General features: G+C 44.6%; 4 protein-coding genes across 6 annotated transcripts; 2 read left to right on the top strand and 2 right to left on the bottom strand.

Moving 5' to 3' along the window:
• The first annotated feature begins 1831 nt into the window (after nt 1–1831).
• Nucleotides 1832–3911, top strand: rasd2a (RASD family member 2a). The gene is made up of 2 exons (XM_088436365.1): nt 1832–2518; nt 3131–3911. Exons 1-2 carry the CDS (start codon nt 2059–2061, stop codon nt 3637–3639), a joined length of 969 nt encoding a protein of 322 aa, XP_088292491.1. The 5' UTR covers nt 1832–2058; the 3' UTR covers nt 3640–3911.
• Nucleotides 3838–11199, bottom strand: rsad1 (radical S-adenosyl methionine domain containing 1). 3 transcript variants are annotated; one of them, XM_088436364.1, is made up of 11 exons: nt 11021–11067; nt 10708–10816; nt 10501–10634; nt 10223–10427; nt 9603–9968; nt 8326–8389; nt 7799–7946; nt 7575–7629; nt 6886–6989; nt 6689–6793; nt 3838–4835 (listed from the first exon to the last, which is right to left on the bottom strand). In XM_088436364.1, the coding sequence occupies exons 2-10, from the start codon at nt 10759–10761 to the stop codon at nt 6691–6693; spliced, it is 1233 nt and encodes a 410-aa protein (XP_088292490.1). In that variant the 5' UTR covers nt 10762–10816; nt 11021–11067; the 3' UTR covers nt 3838–4835; nt 6689–6690. The 3 variants fall into 3 exon arrangements, with proteins under 3 accessions (XP_088292490.1, XP_088292488.1, XP_088292489.1); XM_088436362.1 differs by lacking the exon at nt 10708–10816 and having other exon boundaries at nt 11021–11199; XM_088436363.1 differs by lacking the exon at nt 10708–10816 and having other exon boundaries at nt 6657–6793; nt 11021–11199.
• Nucleotides 11200–11650: 451 nt separating this feature from the next.
• Nucleotides 11651–14053, top strand: LOC148411008 (uncharacterized). The gene is made up of 3 exons (XM_088437783.1): nt 11651–11907; nt 12196–12579; nt 12669–14053. Exons 1-3 carry the CDS (start codon nt 11685–11687, stop codon nt 13061–13063), a joined length of 1002 nt encoding a protein of 333 aa, XP_088293909.1. The 5' UTR covers nt 11651–11684; the 3' UTR covers nt 13064–14053.
• A 4-nt stretch (nt 14054–14057) lies between these two features.
• On the bottom strand, nt 14058–19909 carry casc3 (casc3 exon junction complex subunit). The gene is made up of 12 exons (XM_088437782.1): nt 19700–19909; nt 18926–18950; nt 18799–18854; nt 18530–18727; nt 17502–17650; nt 17268–17429; nt 16070–16830; nt 15351–15524; nt 15175–15273; nt 14934–15097; nt 14667–14855; nt 14058–14554 (listed from the first exon to the last, which is right to left on the bottom strand). The coding sequence occupies exons 1-11, from the start codon at nt 19889–19891 to the stop codon at nt 14709–14711; spliced, it is 2127 nt and encodes a 708-aa protein (XP_088293908.1). The 5' UTR covers nt 19892–19909; the 3' UTR covers nt 14058–14554; nt 14667–14708.
• Nucleotides 19910–20152: the final 243 nt, after the last annotated feature.

Below are 20152 nucleotides of genomic sequence, written 5' to 3' on the forward strand. Positions count from 1 at the left end.
ATCGATCCTTGAGTACCTTAAGGACAATAATTTCCAGATACTTAAGAATTAAATCAATATTTAAGCATCTGGGATTGAATACCCAGACTCTTAAAGAAAAACGTAAAAAAACGTCCTTGGCATTAAATGAGTTCATTGGTATCAGCCCTGAAAATAAACGACTTTGAATTGTGATGTAATGAAGTCATTTACGGCAACTGTTACTGAGAAATTAAAAAAACAAAAAATCTGAGAAAGACTATTAGAACAGCTAAAATATATTTGACAGAGGCAAATTTCAAGTTGTGCTCTGATCTATTTAACACGAGTTTGAACTTGACCAGCGAATTCCAAACACAGCCACACTCCCGGTTACAAGAGGGTGTGCGCACTTTTGCAAAGTCACACGTTTGGCCTTACTTCCCTTATTGAATATTCCACAACTGCGCTGTACATATCATAGATAATACTAACAATAAAAAACTTTTGAAATGATTGATCTTATTCTGAAAGGGGAGGAAACTGTCAATCACTTTGTGGAAACTAAATGACGTTTTCTAAGGTGTTCTTCTGAGTTACAATATAATGCAACAATGGCTTCATGAATAAATAATGGCGCCGCTGTGACGCTGGGTGTAAAAAAAAAAAAATCCTGAGGAAAAAAATCCCATCGAGTGAATCATAGTGCGGTGAGTGAGCTGTTTCTCTGCAGTTCGTGATCGCTGCAGGGGAACAAATTGGGGGAGGTATGGGGGGGGCGTCGGATCATGACATTAGATACGCGTGCACATTCTAGAGCTACAGAAAACAAACAAAAAAAAAACTTGGCAGCTCACCAGTGTGTCTATTTTCTAATATTTTGGATGCGTTTTGGAATTTGATCAAAATTTATAAAGCGAATCAGAGGTGAAGATCCAGAGCCGCTTTCAAGCCGGTCCCGTAGTCTAGCGTTATCCCTATGTGTGTTTTATTCTGCAGCTGTAGGTGATATGTGGTGTCCAATGATCAGTTAGTGTAAATGTGCGTGGTTAATGACAAACCGTCCAAAAAAACTTTACAAAATAAAAGGCAAGACAACTAAGTAGTAAGTTGCTTCTTGTTCCAACTCATTTGCTCTTAATTTGAAAAGAAAATGGACTGTTCCTGTCCCGGCATTAAAAAGTATTAAATCAGATGCGCCGATATCTGTAGAAACCCTAGAGGAATCTCACGCACCCCCATTTATAAAAAAAAAAAAACATTTGCGTATTAAAATTGTGAACTGGCTTCAAGTGTTACTATCCGGATGAAATCATGTGTATAAAATTTAACAAAATAAGTGATGAAGAGTCATCTGGCAACAAGTTGCTCCCTGTTCCGATTCATTTGCTTTCAATTTGAAAAGAAAACCGCACTGTTTTCAGAAAAAAAAAACATTTGGGTTTTGTTGTTTTCATGATTTTTTTTAAGATTTACGTTTCCACGACCGTTAATCGTGCCACGTTTACCCGTAAACATTTTTGGCGTCACAACAAACGTAAGAGACAATTACAAACATCGGCTGTGAAGCTATTAAAGGATTTACGACGGCCAGGGGCTAATAATTTCACCCCGCATGATTTCCTATGGGAGAAAGCGTTTCTCCAAACATCTTGTCTGTCATCGTTTATCAACAGATTGCATTTGTATAGTGATCCGCCGTACGCCGAAATACGCCAAAAAAGCAAACATCCAAACGTCAAGACGAAGAGAGAGAGAGAGGGAGAAAACGAAAAGGACGCAGCTGAGAATTCTCATCCTTCCCGTAACCGTGACGACAAAGGATGCCGGCGATGATCCCAGCCTATCGATCCGGCGAGCACTTTTCGGGACGGGGATGACACAAAGCGAGGCAGCTTCGAGTCCGATCTAATTGGAGGAGGGAGGGGGCCGCTTCTAAAAAAGGAAGGCGCTCCCTGGATGCAAGCGGATGACGCAGAGCGCACGCTCGGCGTGGGTGTATAAAAAATGCGCGCCGGGTTCCGCTCGGAGCGCACATGGCCGCACGAGCGAGGCGGGCTCAGACATCCTGCTATCCATGAGGACTGAACCGAGGCGAAGATGAGCACCTCCGAGAGGTTGTCCCTTCCCGTCGACGGGGTCCTGGAAATGTTCGGCCCCCTGGGGGGGCATCCTCACCCGGCGCAGCAGCAGAAGCACCCAAAAGTGTCCACGGGTCTCCTGGAAACGGTCAAAAGCCGATTGAGGCAGGACAAGAGAGGGACGCGAGAGGACGCGCGCGTCCCCGCCGGCGGCGAGGTCGGCAGATGCGCCCCGGCGCCCGGTGCCATCAAGCCCAGGAACTGCCACAGGATCGTGGTGCTGGGCGCGCCCGGCGTGGGCAAGACCAACTTGGTCAGGCGCTTCCTGGGGGAGGACTTCCGAGAGACGTACGAGGCCACCGCCGAGGACTTTCACAGGAAGCTGTTTCGTGTGGGGGCCGAGGCGTACCAGGTGGACGTCCTGGACGCCGCCAGGGAAAGAACCTTCCCGGCGAAGCGGCGGCTGTCCATACTGACGGGTGACCTATACAGACGACTTTATATACTGTTTTTAAAACCGATAAAATAAATCATTGTTTAAGCCAGTAGTTCTCACCCCGATTACCAAGTTCATTAAATAATTGGTTACTTTGAAGTCATTGATTACTGATTCATTATGAACCAGCCAATTTTAATGGCCTTTTAGCCAAACACTTGAAAAAGAAACTGAAAATGATATAAACGACGGCCCGGGATATAACGTCTGCATTCTTAAAAAATGTAAAAGTATGTCTTCGGGATTGAATGGGTTGAAAAAATACAATGACAATTAAAAAAAAAGAAAAGGAAAGCCCGTTAGCCTAATGCTAAGGTACAATGCAGAATGCCACAGACGGGCTAACAAGATGATAAGTTTAAGGCCTATTTTTAAACTCTTCTCCTCCTGATTGCTGTGATTAGTATTTATTTCCTACAAGTAATTTCTTTACTACTTAATTCATCAAGTGCTAGCCTTAAGATGCTCTTTTAGCCAAACGCTAACATTTGAAAAATAAATAACTAAATCGATATATAAGTACTTGGGATTGAAAGTCGTAATTCTAAAAAAAAAATGATGCTAATGATGCCAAATTTGCCTCATTTTTTTCCAGGTGACATCTTCCTGCTCGTCTTCGGGTTGGACGACCGAGAGTCCTTCGGTGAAGTCTGCGAGCTGCTCGGCGAGATCAGAGCAGCCAAGGCAAAGTTGGCGGGGCCCAAAGGTCCGTCTCGGTTGCCGGCGGTGGTTTGCGGCAACAAAGCGGACCTGGAAGCTCACAGGGCGGTCAGTCGGTCCGACGCGAGCCGGGCCCTGGGCCGGGACGCGGCTTTCTTCGAGACCTCGGCCAAGCTGGGCACGGCGCTGGAGGCCGCGTTCGGAGAGCTGGCGGCCATCGGCGGCCTGCCCTACGAGACGGCGCCGTCGCGCCACCGGCTGGTCTCCATGGTGACCTATGAGTCGCTGCGCCGGCCCGGCCGCGGACGCAACCGCGGGGGGGAGGTGGCCCCCTGCGCCGCCGTGGACACCCTGGCCCGGCGGCCCAGTTTCGGCAGCGACCTGCGGCTGGTGCTCGGATCGGGCGCCAGAGCCAACAGAGCCGAGAGGTGTCCGATTCAATGAATCGCCGGGCCTCTCTGCGGAAAACCCATTGCGGTAGTATGCCGCAATGCCGTATCGTGTAAGGAGTTATACTCTGCGTCGCACCCGGCTGGACCGGTGCCTTCGTACTTTTTGTACATTCCGCCTCCGCTTGAAAAAAAAAACATGACAATGAATGTAAATGTTTCTTGAACACGCTACGAATAAAAACAAAGAAAATCCCTTGCGGCGGCTTTATTTTTTTCTTTTGCAAGGAACAGCAGTCATGTCCCCGGGGCACATTTAGTCGGACGAACATGTCTGACAAGCGTATAATCCAAATCCAATTTTTGGTTTTAAACCGTGATTCATGTGCTTCTCTCAAGAACGACAGTTATGACCCGGAGGAGTGTGGATTCATCAACAGCGTCGCAACAATCTGTGTTTTGGTTGGAAAAGCACTCACAAAGTACAAAAAAAGGCAATACTCAATTTCTACCTGTGCGTTACGCTCGTTTGTCTTTGATAGCATTAACATCCGGGGGCAATATGACCCTGGCTCATGTGAAATGATCTAAAACCTTCAGAAACACCGGTAATATTCTTAGGTCATTTTGACCCGGGCCGATTCGGTCAAACAAATGCAGTGCATCATCCAATGAAATATTTTGTTTTCATGAGTGATTTATGATCATCGTGTCTGTGGGTCAACACGGATTTATTTCTGTGCAAAGAAACCCCACTCGCAAAGTCACAAAGACAACACTTCATTGAGACCTGCGTGTTTTGTTTGTTTCTGTGCGACAGTATTAACGCCCCGGGTCAGCATGTGTAATTATCAAATGGGTCAGTTTGACCCACAACAGTCAAAAGTAAAATGTCAGCTTGCTAAAATAAAACCCTCCTGACTACATTCATGACGCCGATTCCATATAAAGGTCCAGAGCTGGTACCGACTCAGCTGTTTCCAGGCACCGATGCAAAAACAGCTCATGGAGTGCGCGCGAGTGTTCGTAGGAAGACGGAATGAGTCACATAAAAGGTCCTTAAGCATCCCTTGGTATTGTCAGACGCCAGATATGTTGCCAGCGCGCTCAACGGCGCCTACGCCTGCAAAGGATGAGTGGCGTGGACGAGCTGGGACCACGTGACTACTCACCCACGGCGGGACGCGCTCCAAGGACACCTCGTTACGTACGCGTCGGCTGTACCGCGAAAGATGGGAACTCATAACACACCTGCGCATAAACAAACAAAGACACGTATATAAAGAATTTGTTGAATTGGCCGTTTGAAAAATACATCATTTGAATCGTAGCTAAATCGGAATAATTACAAACCGCTAGAGTTGATTGTGTCATTTATGCATAAGCTATCAATAGCTATTTTTCGCACGAGTTACGACTGGTGACTTCAAAATCAATTGTAATTTGAACGGGATTTATTTTGGAGTAAAACAAGTCTTCGAATAAATGTCTGTTTTCAACTTTTATTCTGTTTCTGAATAGCACCTTTTTTTTTCTTTTTATTCAGATGAATTACCCAACTCATTCAATCCCAAAGATACAGTTTTCCGTCTTTAGAGTATAGACATTCAAAACCAAGTACTTATTGACAATATTTTGAATCAAAAATGAGGGTAAAGGAGTGTCTGAATTTAACTGCTAATGAAAGAGTTAATCGAAAAAAACTATCTGCTTAATATCTTATTGAAATTATCATTATTTGCAGGCCTAATAAAAATACGGAATACAGAAGAAAAGATGGATGTGCCAACTACATATACGTATATACGATGCGATCAATCATGAAATATATGAAACGATCGAAAGAGTTGTCAGTGTAATGCAGATCAGTTGCATAAAAGTGCAAATGACCACAACAATAAGCATTGGTAAGTAATAGTGAGCTTTTGTTTTTTTTTTCCTTTCGAGATGACCTCATTAGGAGGTACAATGAAGCGACCCTGTATGAATAAAAGGCGGTTATTACATAGGTATAATGAAGAGAAAAAAAATCAATATATTCGACCAACACTACCGTGCGTCACAAGAGAGCCGAGCGCTTGTTATTCAAATGCGGCAAATGTTCTCATTAGATCGAAATGTTTCTAAGGTCCCCGCTCCTGGTTTGCGCCCCTGTTCTTTGAATTCGTAACGCACTTATTCAAATGGCGATCGGGACGTTTTGGAGGGCTCGGGCGCGCCAATCCATGAAACGTGACAACCGGGCGGTTGCATTCGATCGCGATTCTTCCCTAAGTGTCTGCACGTTTTCTATGGGTGCAACGTAACGAGATGGTCAGTACGCAGGCCTCTGCGACATCAACGCATGCTAAAACGTGACAAAATGGATTCTCTTGTTGAAGCATTTCCGAGAATAAGCACGTATCTCGAAAATGAATGGAATCTAGTCTCGGCTGGATTCTTCCGTGACGGGAAGCGCAACTAAAGGGTGAATTATTTCTTTATATTTTGTCACTTTTTTGTCTTGGGCTTGAGGAGGGTCTAAAATTGGGACTGGATGAGTTAAGTGCATTTACCTAGCGTAATTGATTACCGTATTTTCCGCACTATAAGGCGCACCCAAAAGCCTTATTTTTATTTAAAAAGCCGATGGTGCGCCTTATAATCAGGTGCGCCTTATGTATGGCTCAATATTGAGAAGATGGGGAATGAAGTGATAAAGTAAGCTTTACCTGTTTCTTTTGTGTGTTTACAGTTGAACAAGGTTGCTCATATTGACCTTGAGTTATGCTATTGAGAGTTTATTATTGGAGTCATTATTGTTATAACTTTGAGTATTACTATATTGTGATTGAAAAAGTTTTAAAATATGTCATTAATTGAGGGTGCACCTTAGATATGGAAACGGTTTTAAAATATGTCATTAATTGAGGGTGCGCCTTATAATCCGGTGCGCCTTGTAGCGCGGAAAATACGGTACTACTTTCCTAACTAATCAACTACAGTATTTATTACTGCTGAAAACAGTTGAGTAATTTATGTACAAAAGTAATTGACTATTTCAGGTACTAAACACCTGAATTGATTAGATACCAGAGTCAAATGAACGTCATTTTTGACGCTACCATCATCTAGGTGGTGTGGGCTGGATTTTTTGCTGCAGTTCTAGCAGCAGAGCCGGCAGCATGGCGTCCAGCAGCGCCAGACCATCCCACGAGCAGCGCAGTCCTCTAAAAGCAAAAAGTAAAAAAAAATAAAAAAAAACAAGCACGTGACGCGATTCCGGCACGGATGTGAAACAATAATTTCCCGTGGTCCTTACTCGTCATCCAGGGTCAGCTGGCCGCAGCCGAGGAACTCTCGGACGTCAGCGGAAGACCCGAAGATTTCGCCGAGGGCCAGCTGGGGACTGAACAGCTGCCAGTGCTGTCAAAAGCCACAACGTTTCAAATGACATCGTGGAAACGTTGTTTTATGAAGCAAAATGTTGAGTCATGGGGCCTTTTGCATCACATGTGATTTTATGGCCCAACTTCTGCTGAGTTAAAAGCTTTTAAGCCTTTTGACATCTCGAGTGGAAATATCGGGGGGTGCGAATTACCCCAGGGGAAATGTTTTGTTTTTGTCATGTGAAGTGTAATTGCAATAAAGAATCCCCCCCCCCCCCCTTTTTGTTTTAATTTCAGGCACTTAGATGCACTCTGTTGTATTTTCAGAATTGTTCTAAATCTCAATAAATATTTAAATACATGGAACTTGAAAAACTGCTTTTGATTTTCTGTTGAAATTTTCTAGATATCCCCAATTTTCCCCCATTATTGAATTAATTTATGACTAATGTACTATCAAAGCACTCCGCCCATCTGCTCCCTTTCGTTCAGTTTTAGAAGCCTTTGCAAGCGCTCGAGTGAAAAAGTTTGCCCACACCTGGCATAAACCAACCATGAAAAAACATGAAATTGCCCCTGTGGCATACGATGCCGTTTTTGCTGTTATTTTTTTGTCCATCACCTTGTGCGTAATACCTCGTGCCATTCTCAATCCCATCAGCAACACCTCCTCCAATCTGCCAAACAGCGAGAACAGTGACTTTGGTTCGGAAATGACAAGGACATGTCAAGGTGCTGATACATTCTTTCACATGGACAGCATGACTGAAGGGACACGCACATGCGCAGCTCTTTGTCAGCTGCTGTTTTCTAGTTACAATTCACGTGTCGCGGGCAGACGCTCACAGTTCAAGATGTCCCAGCGGAATCCTTCTGCGAGTCCCGTGTCCGCGCCGCCGGACCTCGCGGATCCACGCGTCGGGTTCCAATGTCTGGGTGCGGGCCTCTCGCTGCACGCCTCCCTCCCCGAGAGGAACAAAGCGCCCGTGCGCTCCTGTTGTGGGAAAGATTTTGTAGGCCTTTTATTTTGCTGTTTTCAGCGGTAAAAACAAAACAAAACAAAACAAAAAAAACATTTTGTCCATAATTCATGCGATAACTAAATTTTATTAAATATCTTTTAAAAAAACAATATTTTTCCACATGCTGTTGACGGAAGATTACGTCACCAGTGCTCAAGGCTTGGGTGTCGGCCAATCACAGCTCACCTGTTGCTCGTGTGATGTTCACACGCACAGCATATGCGATGTCATCTTCGATTGACAGCATGTGGCAAAACGATTTTTTTAAAGTATTATTTGACCAACAAAAAAGATTTAGCTATCAAAAAAATGATAGCGATAATAACTTTTTACAAATGTAAAATAGGTTACCTGGACCAACGCCGATGTACTGTTTTCCCTTCCAGTAGCTCATGTTATGATGGCTCACTGCATTCTGCAGAAAAAAAGTCAAATAAATGGATTACAAAACTCGAATGCTCGGTTAAGTGGTCTAAATTGTTTTTACGTGTGCCCATGCAACACGTAACGACATTATAAGCGCTTGCTTTTTGTTGTTTTCTTTTCCCTCCACACTCAGCGAGAAAAACATCTCGCAAGGGTCAGTTGGTTGCCATGGAAACAAAAGCCAGACTGGCTAAAAGCCCGGTAGTATATCGAGCATGATTCACGCTTTGTCACTTGGATGAGACAGGGCAACGGCCTCATTTCAGCAAGACAAGTAATGTGTGCCATGATTCTTGATACTTAGGGTGTTGTTATGAATTCGTGCCGCAAATGAGGTTATGAACTCATTCAATCCCAAAGATGTATTTTACAGAGTCCAGACATTCAAGTCCAAGTGTTCAATGACAGTATCTGTTTTGTTAGGTAATAAATTAGCATGCATTGATCGAGTTAAAGACAAGGAATGGAAAATATTTTGGTATATTATCAGGTATTTTTTATTGCATTCAGTGTAAGGGACTGCTGACCGTGGGAACACTTTGGAATTTTTTGTTTATCTGAAATGAAAACAAAGATCAATGAAATGTTAACATTGCTCTTATTTTGAAATGTTGTGCGCTATTTACTAGTTTTAGTTTTCATTTAAGTATAAATTAAACATACTGAGCCCGGGAGAACCCTGAACTTTCATGATAGTTTTACAACAAAATGCATACATGTTAGCAAAAATATACATTGTTTAGAATGTCTTTTAAAAACATAAAAATTAAGTCAATCTGAAAAGTTGATCATTTAAAAAAATAAAATTTCAACCAAGAGGTGGCATTTGAAAAATTGTTAATACCAATATTTTTCTATATTTTCTGTATATCCTCACTAAATATCAGCTGTCGCCTTCTTTGAATATTTTTGATTGATATCGCTATCGATCCTTAAAAAAAAAAAAAAAAAAAAACAATACAGCTCTAATGTATCGTTTCAACATGATCAGTTTCCTTTCAAAAAGAACAAAAGAAATGTGAGAGTATTTCCAGTCGAGGGCCTGAAATTCAGAACATTCAGACAATTTTAGGTCTTTCCATGATTAATCCAATGCCAAAAATAATTAGCCATTATTTTAGTAATAGATTAGTTGTCAACTAAATGTTGCATCATGACTGTTTAATGATTTGGGATCATTTCGTTGTTTTGACTTAACTTACATTTCTGGCAAAGTTGGATACTTCATACTGCTCAAATCCGTGATGGCGCAGCATCCTCCTGGCGCTTTTGTACATTTCTGCCATCTCGTGGTCGCCGGGCAACTCCACTTTGCCGTCTTTTACCTGTTTAAACAGCCGAGTGCCACGCTCAGGCGTCAGCTGGTACAGGGAAACGTGGTCGTCGCAGTCTCGCAACAGCTCGGATAGCTCCGCCTCCCAGGACGATGTGTTCTGCCCGGGCCGCCCAAACATGATGTCTACGGAAACCTTCCCCGGGCGCAATCTGCGCGCCTCCTCGACGGTTCTCAGGGCCTGAAGGGCGCTGTGGTCTCGGCCCAGCTTTGTTAGATCGTCATCCTGCAGGGACTGGATAGAGAATTGTCATATTTGGATTTTGTGCAATTGATTTTTTTTTTGTAAGGTTAGTGATTCCCGATTTTGTATATGATAAGGGCCTTAACTCACTCTTGTGTATTGTAAGATGGTGCAAAAGAACTACTTTTCTATTACTCAAGCCTTTGGCTTCATCTTGTGGCGTGTAGTGGTATTTTGTATTTTTTGTTCTTCTAAATGGAAAAAAAATCTATAAATAGATGACATATTGAAACAACAGCATTTACCTGGACACCTATGGAGAAACGGGTGACCCCAGCGTGGCTAAAATCCTTCAATTTCCTCCTCCCCTCCGGAGTGGGATTGACTTCAAGAGAGACTTCGGCCTGATCTGCCAGACTCGTCCGCCTGGACACAGTTTCCAAGATTTCCGAAACAGTGGAGGGATGCGCCAGGCTTGGAGTTCCGCCGCCGAAAAACACAGAGGTGACACTGCAAGGAGAAAGCAGGTGTAAATGACTAAAGCGAGTGTGGCGTTTATGTATGATGTGAGGAATGAGCCTACCAGGTCACCTGACTGAGCTCCAGGAGCGTCTCCACCTCCCGCTGAAGACACTGGCTCACAATGTGATTGTTATCACTTTTGGAGATGTACTTATTAAAGTTGCAGTAAGAGCATCGTTTGAGGCAGTAGGGCCACTTGCAAAAAGAACAGGAATATGACTTCATCACAATTTGAATTGTGTAAATGCAAAGTAATGTTAACACGTACATTTTTATACCCGTGACATTCCTTGACACCTGAATTGTCACTTGTGTTCAACATTAACGTTTCTTCTTATTGTGTTGTTTATTTAATCAGGTTTTTGTAACTTTTGTTTCTGTGGAAGGTAAAACATTTACCCTTTTTAGTAAAAGTAACTAAGATTCGAAATTGCCGGTATAATAATTGTTCTAACCCACTTCCGCATTGCACGGTAAACAACGGTGGTCCAAAAGGCTCAAAACTAATCTATAGGGAAAAAAAATAGTGTACTCATGCGACAAAAAAACTTTCCAAACTTAATTTTTTGAGCGTAACTTACGTGTATATAGAGAGACGCCTTCTTAACAATTTCGTGTGCGTCCGTCGAAATATGTCCACTGCGAAGCACAGAAATATTGCGTAGCACAGTGGCTGTTACAAGCACACGTGCCGTCTCTCTCAACTTGAGATTCATACGGATGCTCCTTTCAAGGACCAGCCTTTGCGAAATGCTAAAAACATAGCATTTTCCCATAATGCAACAAAATGGCATTGCGCATGCGTTTCCTTGATGCAATTGTGTGGAAAAAATACAAATGAAAGTATAAACGTTGTCGCCATCGTGTGGCCAGTATTACAAATGCTGTAAGATGACAACTTCCGGTACGCAAAACTACACGAATGATTTTCGCATTTTACTCTCGAAAAATATACTGTTTTGTTTTTGGAGATAAAAGTTTAAACTATCGAATACGTTTTTTGACATGTTGCACTACAGATTACTAAAGAGAAAAAAAATAATTCATTTTAATTCTGGCATTTTTTTAAGAAGAAAAAATCAACCTTTTTTTTTTGTTCTTTTTCCAAATCTCACACTAATTGAACATCACTAAAACGTTTGTTTTGTTTGGGAAATGTACACTTTGAAAATGCAGCTGAAAGCATCAACTTCCGGTGTGTTATGCGGTCGTTTCCGTGCCGACGAACGCTTAGAGTCAACAAAGATGAGCCAAATCGGCCAAGCTATTCAAGCAGACATGCTGAGCGGCTATCTGACGGAGCGGCTCATGCAGGTGGTTCGGGACATCGTGTGTGTGGTGGAGAACGCGGTGAGCGAGTACCGGGAGGAGACGCTCCGGACGCGGCTGGAGAACGAGAGCCTGCGGCGGCAGCTCGGCGACTTCCTCAGGCCGCCTGACGAGCTTCAGGCCCGGACGCAGCCCCCTGGTAAGTCCGCCGCAAGGGCATCTTGCTAGCGCTTGAAGCCCGCTCCCGATGGGAGAACTTTAGTCTTTGCCAGAGATTTACATACAAACCGCGGCCTAAATGTAACGTTAATCGTGTTAGTTGTCAAGTTGCACTCAGGACCTTTCATTCGGCGACCGTTAAAAAAAAAATCCCATTTGTTGTCAAATTATCAAATTTTAACAAGAAAGCTCCACGTGACTCATGTTGTTGTTTTGGGACATGACGTCAGTTTAAGCAAAACATTTGAAATTGGATCGGTGCTTTCAGGTTCCAGCAAGCGTCTCGTAGCTTCTGACCAAGAGAGGGCGTGTATCGCAACGCCCCCAGCGAACACATCCAAACATCCAGGTTTGGCGCTCCCCCGTCCGGACGAAGCCCTTCCCAAGGCTCTTCTCGTTGCTCCCGCCCCCACGCTCAAAGGAGAGGTCACGCCGGCCCCGCCCCCTCCCGTCATCAAACGAGAACAAAACGAATCAAAGGTCACGTCCCACAAAATTTGCCCGGAATTCGCTGTGGCCAGTGTGCAAGTTCAGATCTCTGAGATCAAGACTGAAGTTAGCGCTGCGAGGGAGTGCCAGCAAGCGCAGAGGAAGCCTAAAAACGATCGAGCCATTGGCGTGGCGAGTGAGCGACAGCAAGAACAAAGAAAGGGTAAAAACTATCAAGACCAAGGATCATAAATTGTAAACAGTTGGGAGTTTTTAATGCCAATATTCATGACTTTTTTTTTTTTTTTTAAGGCCAGTCTAGAGAGGTAGCAGCAGCGTCGGCGGGCGTCGTCGTGTACGAGTGCCCCCGCTGCGGCGAAGTCTTCGCTCAGGCGGCCCGTCTGCGGCTACACCTGGAGCAGAAGCGCAAGCCGTACGCCTGCAGCTGGTGCTGCAAATCCTTCGCGCAATCGGCCGACCTGCGGCGCCATGTGCGCACGCACACGGGCGAGCGCCCGCACCGTTGCGCTTTCTGCGCCAAGAGCTTCAGTCAGAGGGGGAACCTGCGGCGCCACGTTCGCATCCACACGGGCGAGCGGCCGTACAGGTGCGCCGTGTGTCGACGCACCTTCAGCGACGGAGATTCGCTCAAGAAACACGCGCGCACGCACAAAGTGCAGGACAACCACGCCAGCGCTGCCACGTGACTTATCGCTCCCAAGACACTGTTATAGTGACCAGCCATTTTGTCCCCTTCAACGTATCCACGTAGTCAAAGATGGCGGTCACTAGAAAGACAGTATATCCCATGATGCATTGCACCCATACAGTACAAACTGAATTGTAGTTTAAGTAGGACAACAGGTTACTACCCGGAAGGGCAAAAAGTGCCAAGTTTGTTTTTGAAATAAAATACAAGGATTATATACATTTTTAGCTACAGTAGCTAATAAAGTATTCAACATTGAATGTGTTAAACATCAGTTCAAAAGTTCCTTTCTTGTATTTATTGCTCTTTGTTGGTCTGTGGAACAATAAAGTTTTCCAAAAGTTTTTGTCCCACATGCCAAGTCAGGACTCATCAAAAGAACCACCAAAAAGTAGGCATGAACTGACTCTGATAGATCAATTATCAAGGCCAATATTTGGCATTTGATGAATAAATCAATATTTGCTTTTTTATGTGATGGCTAAAAAATATAAGACTTCATATTGTGTTAACCTTATGGAACTATTTATTAAAAATTTGAGTTAACCGTATAAGAGATGCCGTTGATCCAGAGAATCACTGCACTTTTTTTTTTTTAACCCTTCACTGGGCATAGCGGCCGCTTTTGGGCGATAGTCTAAACAGGCAAAAACGGCCTTTATTAGGCACATATTTTCTTATTTTTAAGTCTTAATAAGGCAAGAATTTTCAAGGTTTTACGTACCTTTAAGTGTATGGTAATATATCAGCAATAACTTATGGACACATTTGGACGTTTTGCCTGTTAAAATTATAGGTGAAAAGCGGCCGTTGTGCCCACTAAAGGGTTAAAACGGATACCGCGTGAAAGGAAACATTAATTTCCTATAGAAAAATAAAGTTTTCATTTAATTTTAAGACATACTGATGACACTAAGCGAATGTTTTCTTGATTGTTGAATAAAGCTAAATTAGCCGCGAGCTAAAGGCAGCAGATTGTGGAAATAAAGTGGTGAAGTTTTTTCTTTTTATTGGAGGGGGTCAAAGTTTCACTGAACACAAAATACAACAAACAAAAAAATACTCCAAGAAATGAAAAAAGACATTTTAAACAGTTCTAAATAAAAGTATATAAGTTCAAGAACTTTACTTGCCTGTGACCAACAAACGAACAAAAACAACAAATGACTATATTTGCCATCATATTTTTTTTTCTTCACCAAGTTGCCACAAACTCAAGTAGATTGGAATCTTCAAAACTATTTTGTCCAAACTTTTTTTTTTTTTTTTGTCCCAAATGTCACGGGCGGGCCAAACAGGAGGAAGGCCAACGGATGAGCGGCCATCTTGGCGTAACACGGTCACGTTACCTCATAAAGCAGCGCCACAGTCGCCCGGACACCCACACATGCTGGACGTGCTGAAAGATGGAATCCAGCAAAGGCTGAGGGTCACATGACTCGCCGTTCCAGAAGGACACCGCATGTAGGACTGAAGCACCGCGTCGGACCTGACAAATAAGGGTTTGACGGCTTACTGTGGTGTTAAAAAGTCAAAGTTTCGAAAACCGCCAATACTGTCAATCATTAACAATGAGGACTTGATCATTACAATGAGCTTACCTGCTTGTGTGCGCCCTCAGTCTGGAAGGAGGTGGGTGCGATTCACTCAGAGGCAAAGGGCACTTCGGGAGGGGGGGGCTTGATGGTGACGGGCTGGGAGGTCCGGCGGGGCGGCGAAGGTTTAGGCTGAGCCTGTTGCTGCACCGTGTCGTAATAGGTCACGCCGCCGTACGTCACCTGCGATTGACCCTACCACACGGGAAACAGTGGCACATTGTGGATTTCTGATGAAGGACATCGACAATTTTGAGGTGTTTCCAGGCAGACCTGAGGGCTCGGGTACATAGCAGTGTAAGGGAAGGTCATGACGGCTGGCGGTGGGAAGAAAGGCGGCAGGAGTTGCTGCGGTTGTCCTGGTGACAGAGGTACAGGCGGGCCTCCGTAGAGGGCGGGGTTTGCGATAGGGCCTCCAGATTGGTGGGGATGGAGACCTGGGGAGGCCATATGCACAATTAACATATTACCAAAAAAAAAGAGGGCCGACTTGAGGTTTGTATTTCAGATCTACCTGGATGGGGGATGTGCATCTCAGGCTGCACAAGCATGCCTTGGGGGGGGATGGGGGCCGAGCCGTCACCGTGCGCATAAATTGGTCCCTGGTACGTTACTGCCCAATGGCGACACAATCAATTAAATTCATCCGCGACTCAACACCACTACAAAAGGCGAAAAAAAAATCCTTACTGGGCTCGTAGTAGTGTCCCTCCATGACGCCCATGTGGAGGGGCGTGGCCTCTGCGACACCTCTCTGTCGCTGTGACGAATAACGCTTGGCCCGGTTGGAGCCGCCCGACAGCTCGTCCAAACCCGAGAATGCCGGCGGTGGTCCACTGGGGACGTGCATTCCGCTGCTTACGCCTGTGTACGACAACAAAAGTTTCTCTTATATTAAATTCAATGAGCTACTTTTAATTTCTTAGTTTTTAAAGGTTCAAGATTCAAGAGTTTCATTGTCAAATGTGTAGTATCATACCACACAATGAAATGGTTATTCTGTTCACTTCCCGAGCAGCAGGCTACAATCCATGAGCAAATAAATAAATAGCAATAAACCATATTAAACCACTTAAACTAGTGGTTTGAAATGCTTTTAAAGGTTTAAAATATTTTTAGTTCGGTGAAACGTAGTGAGTTAGCTAGTATATGATAAGTACTACAAAAAGAAAGCTGCTTTGCTTAGTTATTAGAGATGGGCGTGTCGATATCATGTATTGGTAGGGGGGGGGGATACCCGGCATTATTTCAGGGTACCAACACTCAGAATGATATACGAATGCGTGACAGGCAATTTTAAGCTTTTGCTTCCAGGTGATAGAAGCCGTTGTTTTCTTTCGATCGGTAGAAGCAGCGTACATATGAATTCATCAAATCGAAGTAAAAAGTTTTGTCATCTCACGTCTCACCTCTCATCTCGGAGTGTACGTAGGAGGCGGGTCCCTGGTTCCAGGTCTGTCCGGAAACCAGACTGAGCCGAGCCACGTCCTGGTCTATCTCGGTCACGCCTCCCACCGCCGGGTTTTTCGCTCCCGCCCCAGTCGCCGTCGCCGCCTCCTCAACTGACGTCTGTTTGCCGCCCAGCTCGGACGGTCGGGAGCGACTCCTTCGGGCCAGCGAGTACGACTTTCGCTCGACGGGCCTCTCGGCAGGAGGGGATGGTTCCCGGGGGGTTGCCGATGTGTGGGGGGGCTGGGCTGAGGCCCCTCGCTGTTCTGACGGCTGCCTCCTAGGCGACGCGCTCCGATACGGCGCATGTTGACTGGATGGTGTTGCGCTACTCTGGAGACCGTCTTCTTCACTGACTGAAGGGTCTTCGGCCGCCCTCCCTCCACCACTGCGGCCCCCCCTGCTGGCCACGCCCCTTTCCGCCAGCGACTCAGGCGAAACCTTCGCACCCGCTCTTTCTCTCGGATGAAGCTGAGGAGCGTGCATTTCGCTGGCCCCGTACTGGGGCTGCTGCGATGGGAAGTGAGGGGGTCGGCTGCGGGAAGTGTTGCTGCGCTGCCCGGACGTGTGGTGGATGGAGGCGGGAGAGATGTGATGGGGAGGACCGCCGCGGGCCGGAGCTCCGCCGCCTCCTCTTCCTCCCCGATTGCTCTGCCAGGAACGCAGCGGTCGCTCTCCTCCATCCCGCCATCGCTGCTCTCTAGTCGGGGATGCGGACGATCTGCACGCACAAATACATTTCACTTAAAACTAAGCTCAACTTAAAACTAAATGTGGCGAACTAAAGGAAATAAGAGTTTTGTCTTGATGGGCTAGAGTGAAGCAAGGTTATTATAGCTCGCGGAACCCCGACAAAATATACAGAGGAAGATTAGGACCAGTGAAGAAAAAAGATGGCCTGATTCTCACTTCTCAAAATCTCTGACTTGAAAGTAAGAGTTTGAGAACAATGAGGGCTGCGAGCAAATGTCACTTAAACAGCCATTTCTGACCATAAAATCAAAATTCTTAAATTTATTTACTTTCATTTTTTTCAACATTAATCAAAATTCCGACTATTCTCAGAAGGTGCGTTTTTTTAAACTATAAAGTACCATTTTGACTTTAAAAAAAATCAGAATTCAGAAGAAATCAGAAGAACATTTTCCGCTGGCTCACCGAGGTCGCCGATGTGCGAAGGCGCGCTCGCCGTTGCGGATGTCGTAACCGTAGCTGGCTATGAGCTCCTCGCGACTCTTTGGGGCTTGCTCCTCCTCGCGGAACTTGTCGTGCTCCCACCGCCCTTCGTCCTTCCACAGTTTTCTGTTCCTGCCTTTGGGCCTAGATAGGGCACAAGGGAACCAGGTGAAACCTCCATCGCCGAATGGAGATGGCCGACTAAGATACCGATACCTCTCCTCCTCCTGGGTGTGTCCTCTGACGTCGTGCTCGAAGAAGAGACCCTTCCGGGGGATGTAAGCCGGGTTTTTGCGGTCCTCGTCATCATCCAGCTTCTGGCCCGACTGGCCTCCCGCTTTGGTCTCGGGGTCTACGGTGGACTCCTGGAGGTCACGGGAAGTTGTGATATTGGATCTAAGCAAGCTTACAATCTCTGAATTGACCTATTGCCAACATTCTAAAAAAGTCGCTGTTCATAAACCATTCATGAACAGCTTGTGTGTGTGTGTGTGTGTGGGTGTGTGTGTGTGGGGGGGGTTAAATGAAAACATTTAAACTATCTATTTTTTCCAAGTCATTCTGAATGATCATGATTTTGATCAATTTTATACAATTAAACCAAACAAACCTTTATTTAAAGGTTCATTTTTCACGGTGAACAGCGACTAAAAAACTCCCGCGAAAAGTGAGACCCGTGACATAGACACAGCGCCTGAACAAATAAATTCACAAATAAATGCTGTGCAAAATGTTGTCAGCTCAATTAGTAAGTATTGTAAACCCCACAAGCCAGCTTTCTACTACTCGTGCAAAACCTCAATTTCATGATTTAGCTCATTTTGAAAACATCCATTTTTAAAATCATAAATTAATTTTATTTATCTTAGCGACAGATGAAGCATTAATTTATATTTTAGCCGTTATCTCTCGCAATTATCATTCACCAAGACAACATAGATCTACCACATGAGTGTGGTGTACACCCATGTATATACTGCCCTGCATATGTAGCTGTGGAGTCACCTATATTCTGATTCCTTACAATATTTTATTTACACTGATTATGTTTCTCTTTTTTGGGTGCGGGTGGTAACCACTGTCATAGAACATGTATATTGCAAATTTTTTAAATAATTTTTTTGGGGTGAATAAATGTTAATCATTTAGTGTGTGTGGATTTTAACTATTCATGGGCCTACCCATTCCCAACCTAGGTTATTTACTTTTTACATGCACTTGTATACGTAGCATACAACACGAACCTGACCGTCACCGCTCTGCCTTTCCCCTGCCGACTTTTCTTTTTCCTCTGAATCTTTCTCGTCTGTACTCCTCTCTTTCACATCTTCGTCGTCCTCTTCCGGCGTCGGTTCAGCCGGAAGGACAAGTTCAGACTGTCCGGCCGCCACCGGAACTTCTTCGTCACTATATCCATTGCCGTCCTCCTCTTCCTCTGCACCCTACACGAAGATGAAATTAGCACTTCCCAAGAGTCATTCATGCTCATGCTGGTGTCGGAGGGTGACTTTACCTCAGAGTGAGATGCATTTTCCTCTGGATCCGCGCTGTCATAGTCTGAGAGGACGGCTGCATTGTGCATGCGAGGGTAACATGTCGAGTGTGACACAAGCATAAATGAATGACCTATAAAATCTTACCTTCTCCAACTCCATCTTCACTCTCCTGTAAAAAAGAAAACACGCTAAGTTTTGCTTAAAAACCAACAATTAGATGTTTGAAAAATATCTGATACGTTAAAAGACCAATGCCACATTTTAAAAGAAATTTGATGTTTGATTGAGTACACTAGGACTTAGTACAGTAGCTTAATTTAATCAAAAGATATAGAGCAAAAACAAATAGCTACATAATAGGCTGGGTCTCAAGAGGATATTTGTACCACTACTTGGTGCAGCAGTAATGGGGATATTTTGGAAATCGTGCACAGTTCTATCTTTCACATCTTATTGCAAACATCAGCAAAACAAGTCAATGTTAAACTTCATTCAGGTCACAAATTTAGACCAATTTTAAGCGAAAACAATAGGAGAAATGGATTTTGAGAGCACATGACGTTTGAAATCTTAGAAACTTTTACCTTGTAGCCCAAGCAGATTTGTTAAATTCGAGACATGTTCAGAAGTTCGGAAAAAGGATAGCTGGAATTCTGAACTTGAAGAGAGTCCTAAACAAAGTGTGACGTCACGCACAAGCTTTTGAAGTCGCGCAAAAGTAAGATGGATAATTGTACACTTCGAGATTTCTTTCATGTGACACGCTTACCGTCTCACGTAATCTCGTGAACAACGACAATTTCTCATATTTAGAGCATTGGACTTGAAAGAAACATTGTCTTTCGCCATGACGACATTTGTCGCAGGGAAGCCGCTTGGCGGGCGCTCTAACGTTAGCATGAAGCTAACAGTACTCACACACTCGGACTGCACTTCCTGCTTGGCCTCGACACGGTCAGAAGTGGTCTCGGCCGGTTCGGGTTCTCTTCCGCCGCGGGTCTTGCTTGTCTGGGACCCCGAATCCCGACTCTCCGAGCCTGAAGCGGACTCGTCATCGTCGTCGTCGCTGTCCTGGGACGCGCGCCTCCTCCTTCTACGCCGGTCCGCCATCTTAGCTTCCAAAGGAATGATGCGGGAAACGCACAGATGCATTCTGGGTTGGGAAAAAAAAAATAATCAGTGACTTCTTCTTCGCCGTCGCATTCTCTCGTAGTGCCACTCGTTAGCGCCCCCGGTTGAAATTAAACCTACCAACTAAACCAGGGCCATTTTTTAATTTGAACAAACTTTGAATTTTGCTTATGTTTTCGTTTTCTGCGCCCTTTTCCTTTGTCTTGTCGTGTTTTTTTGTATTTTTTATTGGGGGGTGGA

This window comes from Hippichthys cyanospilos, chromosome 16 (genome assembly GCF_059441005.1).
Source record: "Hippichthys cyanospilos isolate Australia breed blue-spotted pipefish chromosome 16, RoL_Hcya_1.0, whole genome shotgun sequence".
NCBI classification, from domain to species: Eukaryota; Metazoa; Chordata; class Actinopteri; order Syngnathiformes; family Syngnathidae; genus Hippichthys; species Hippichthys cyanospilos.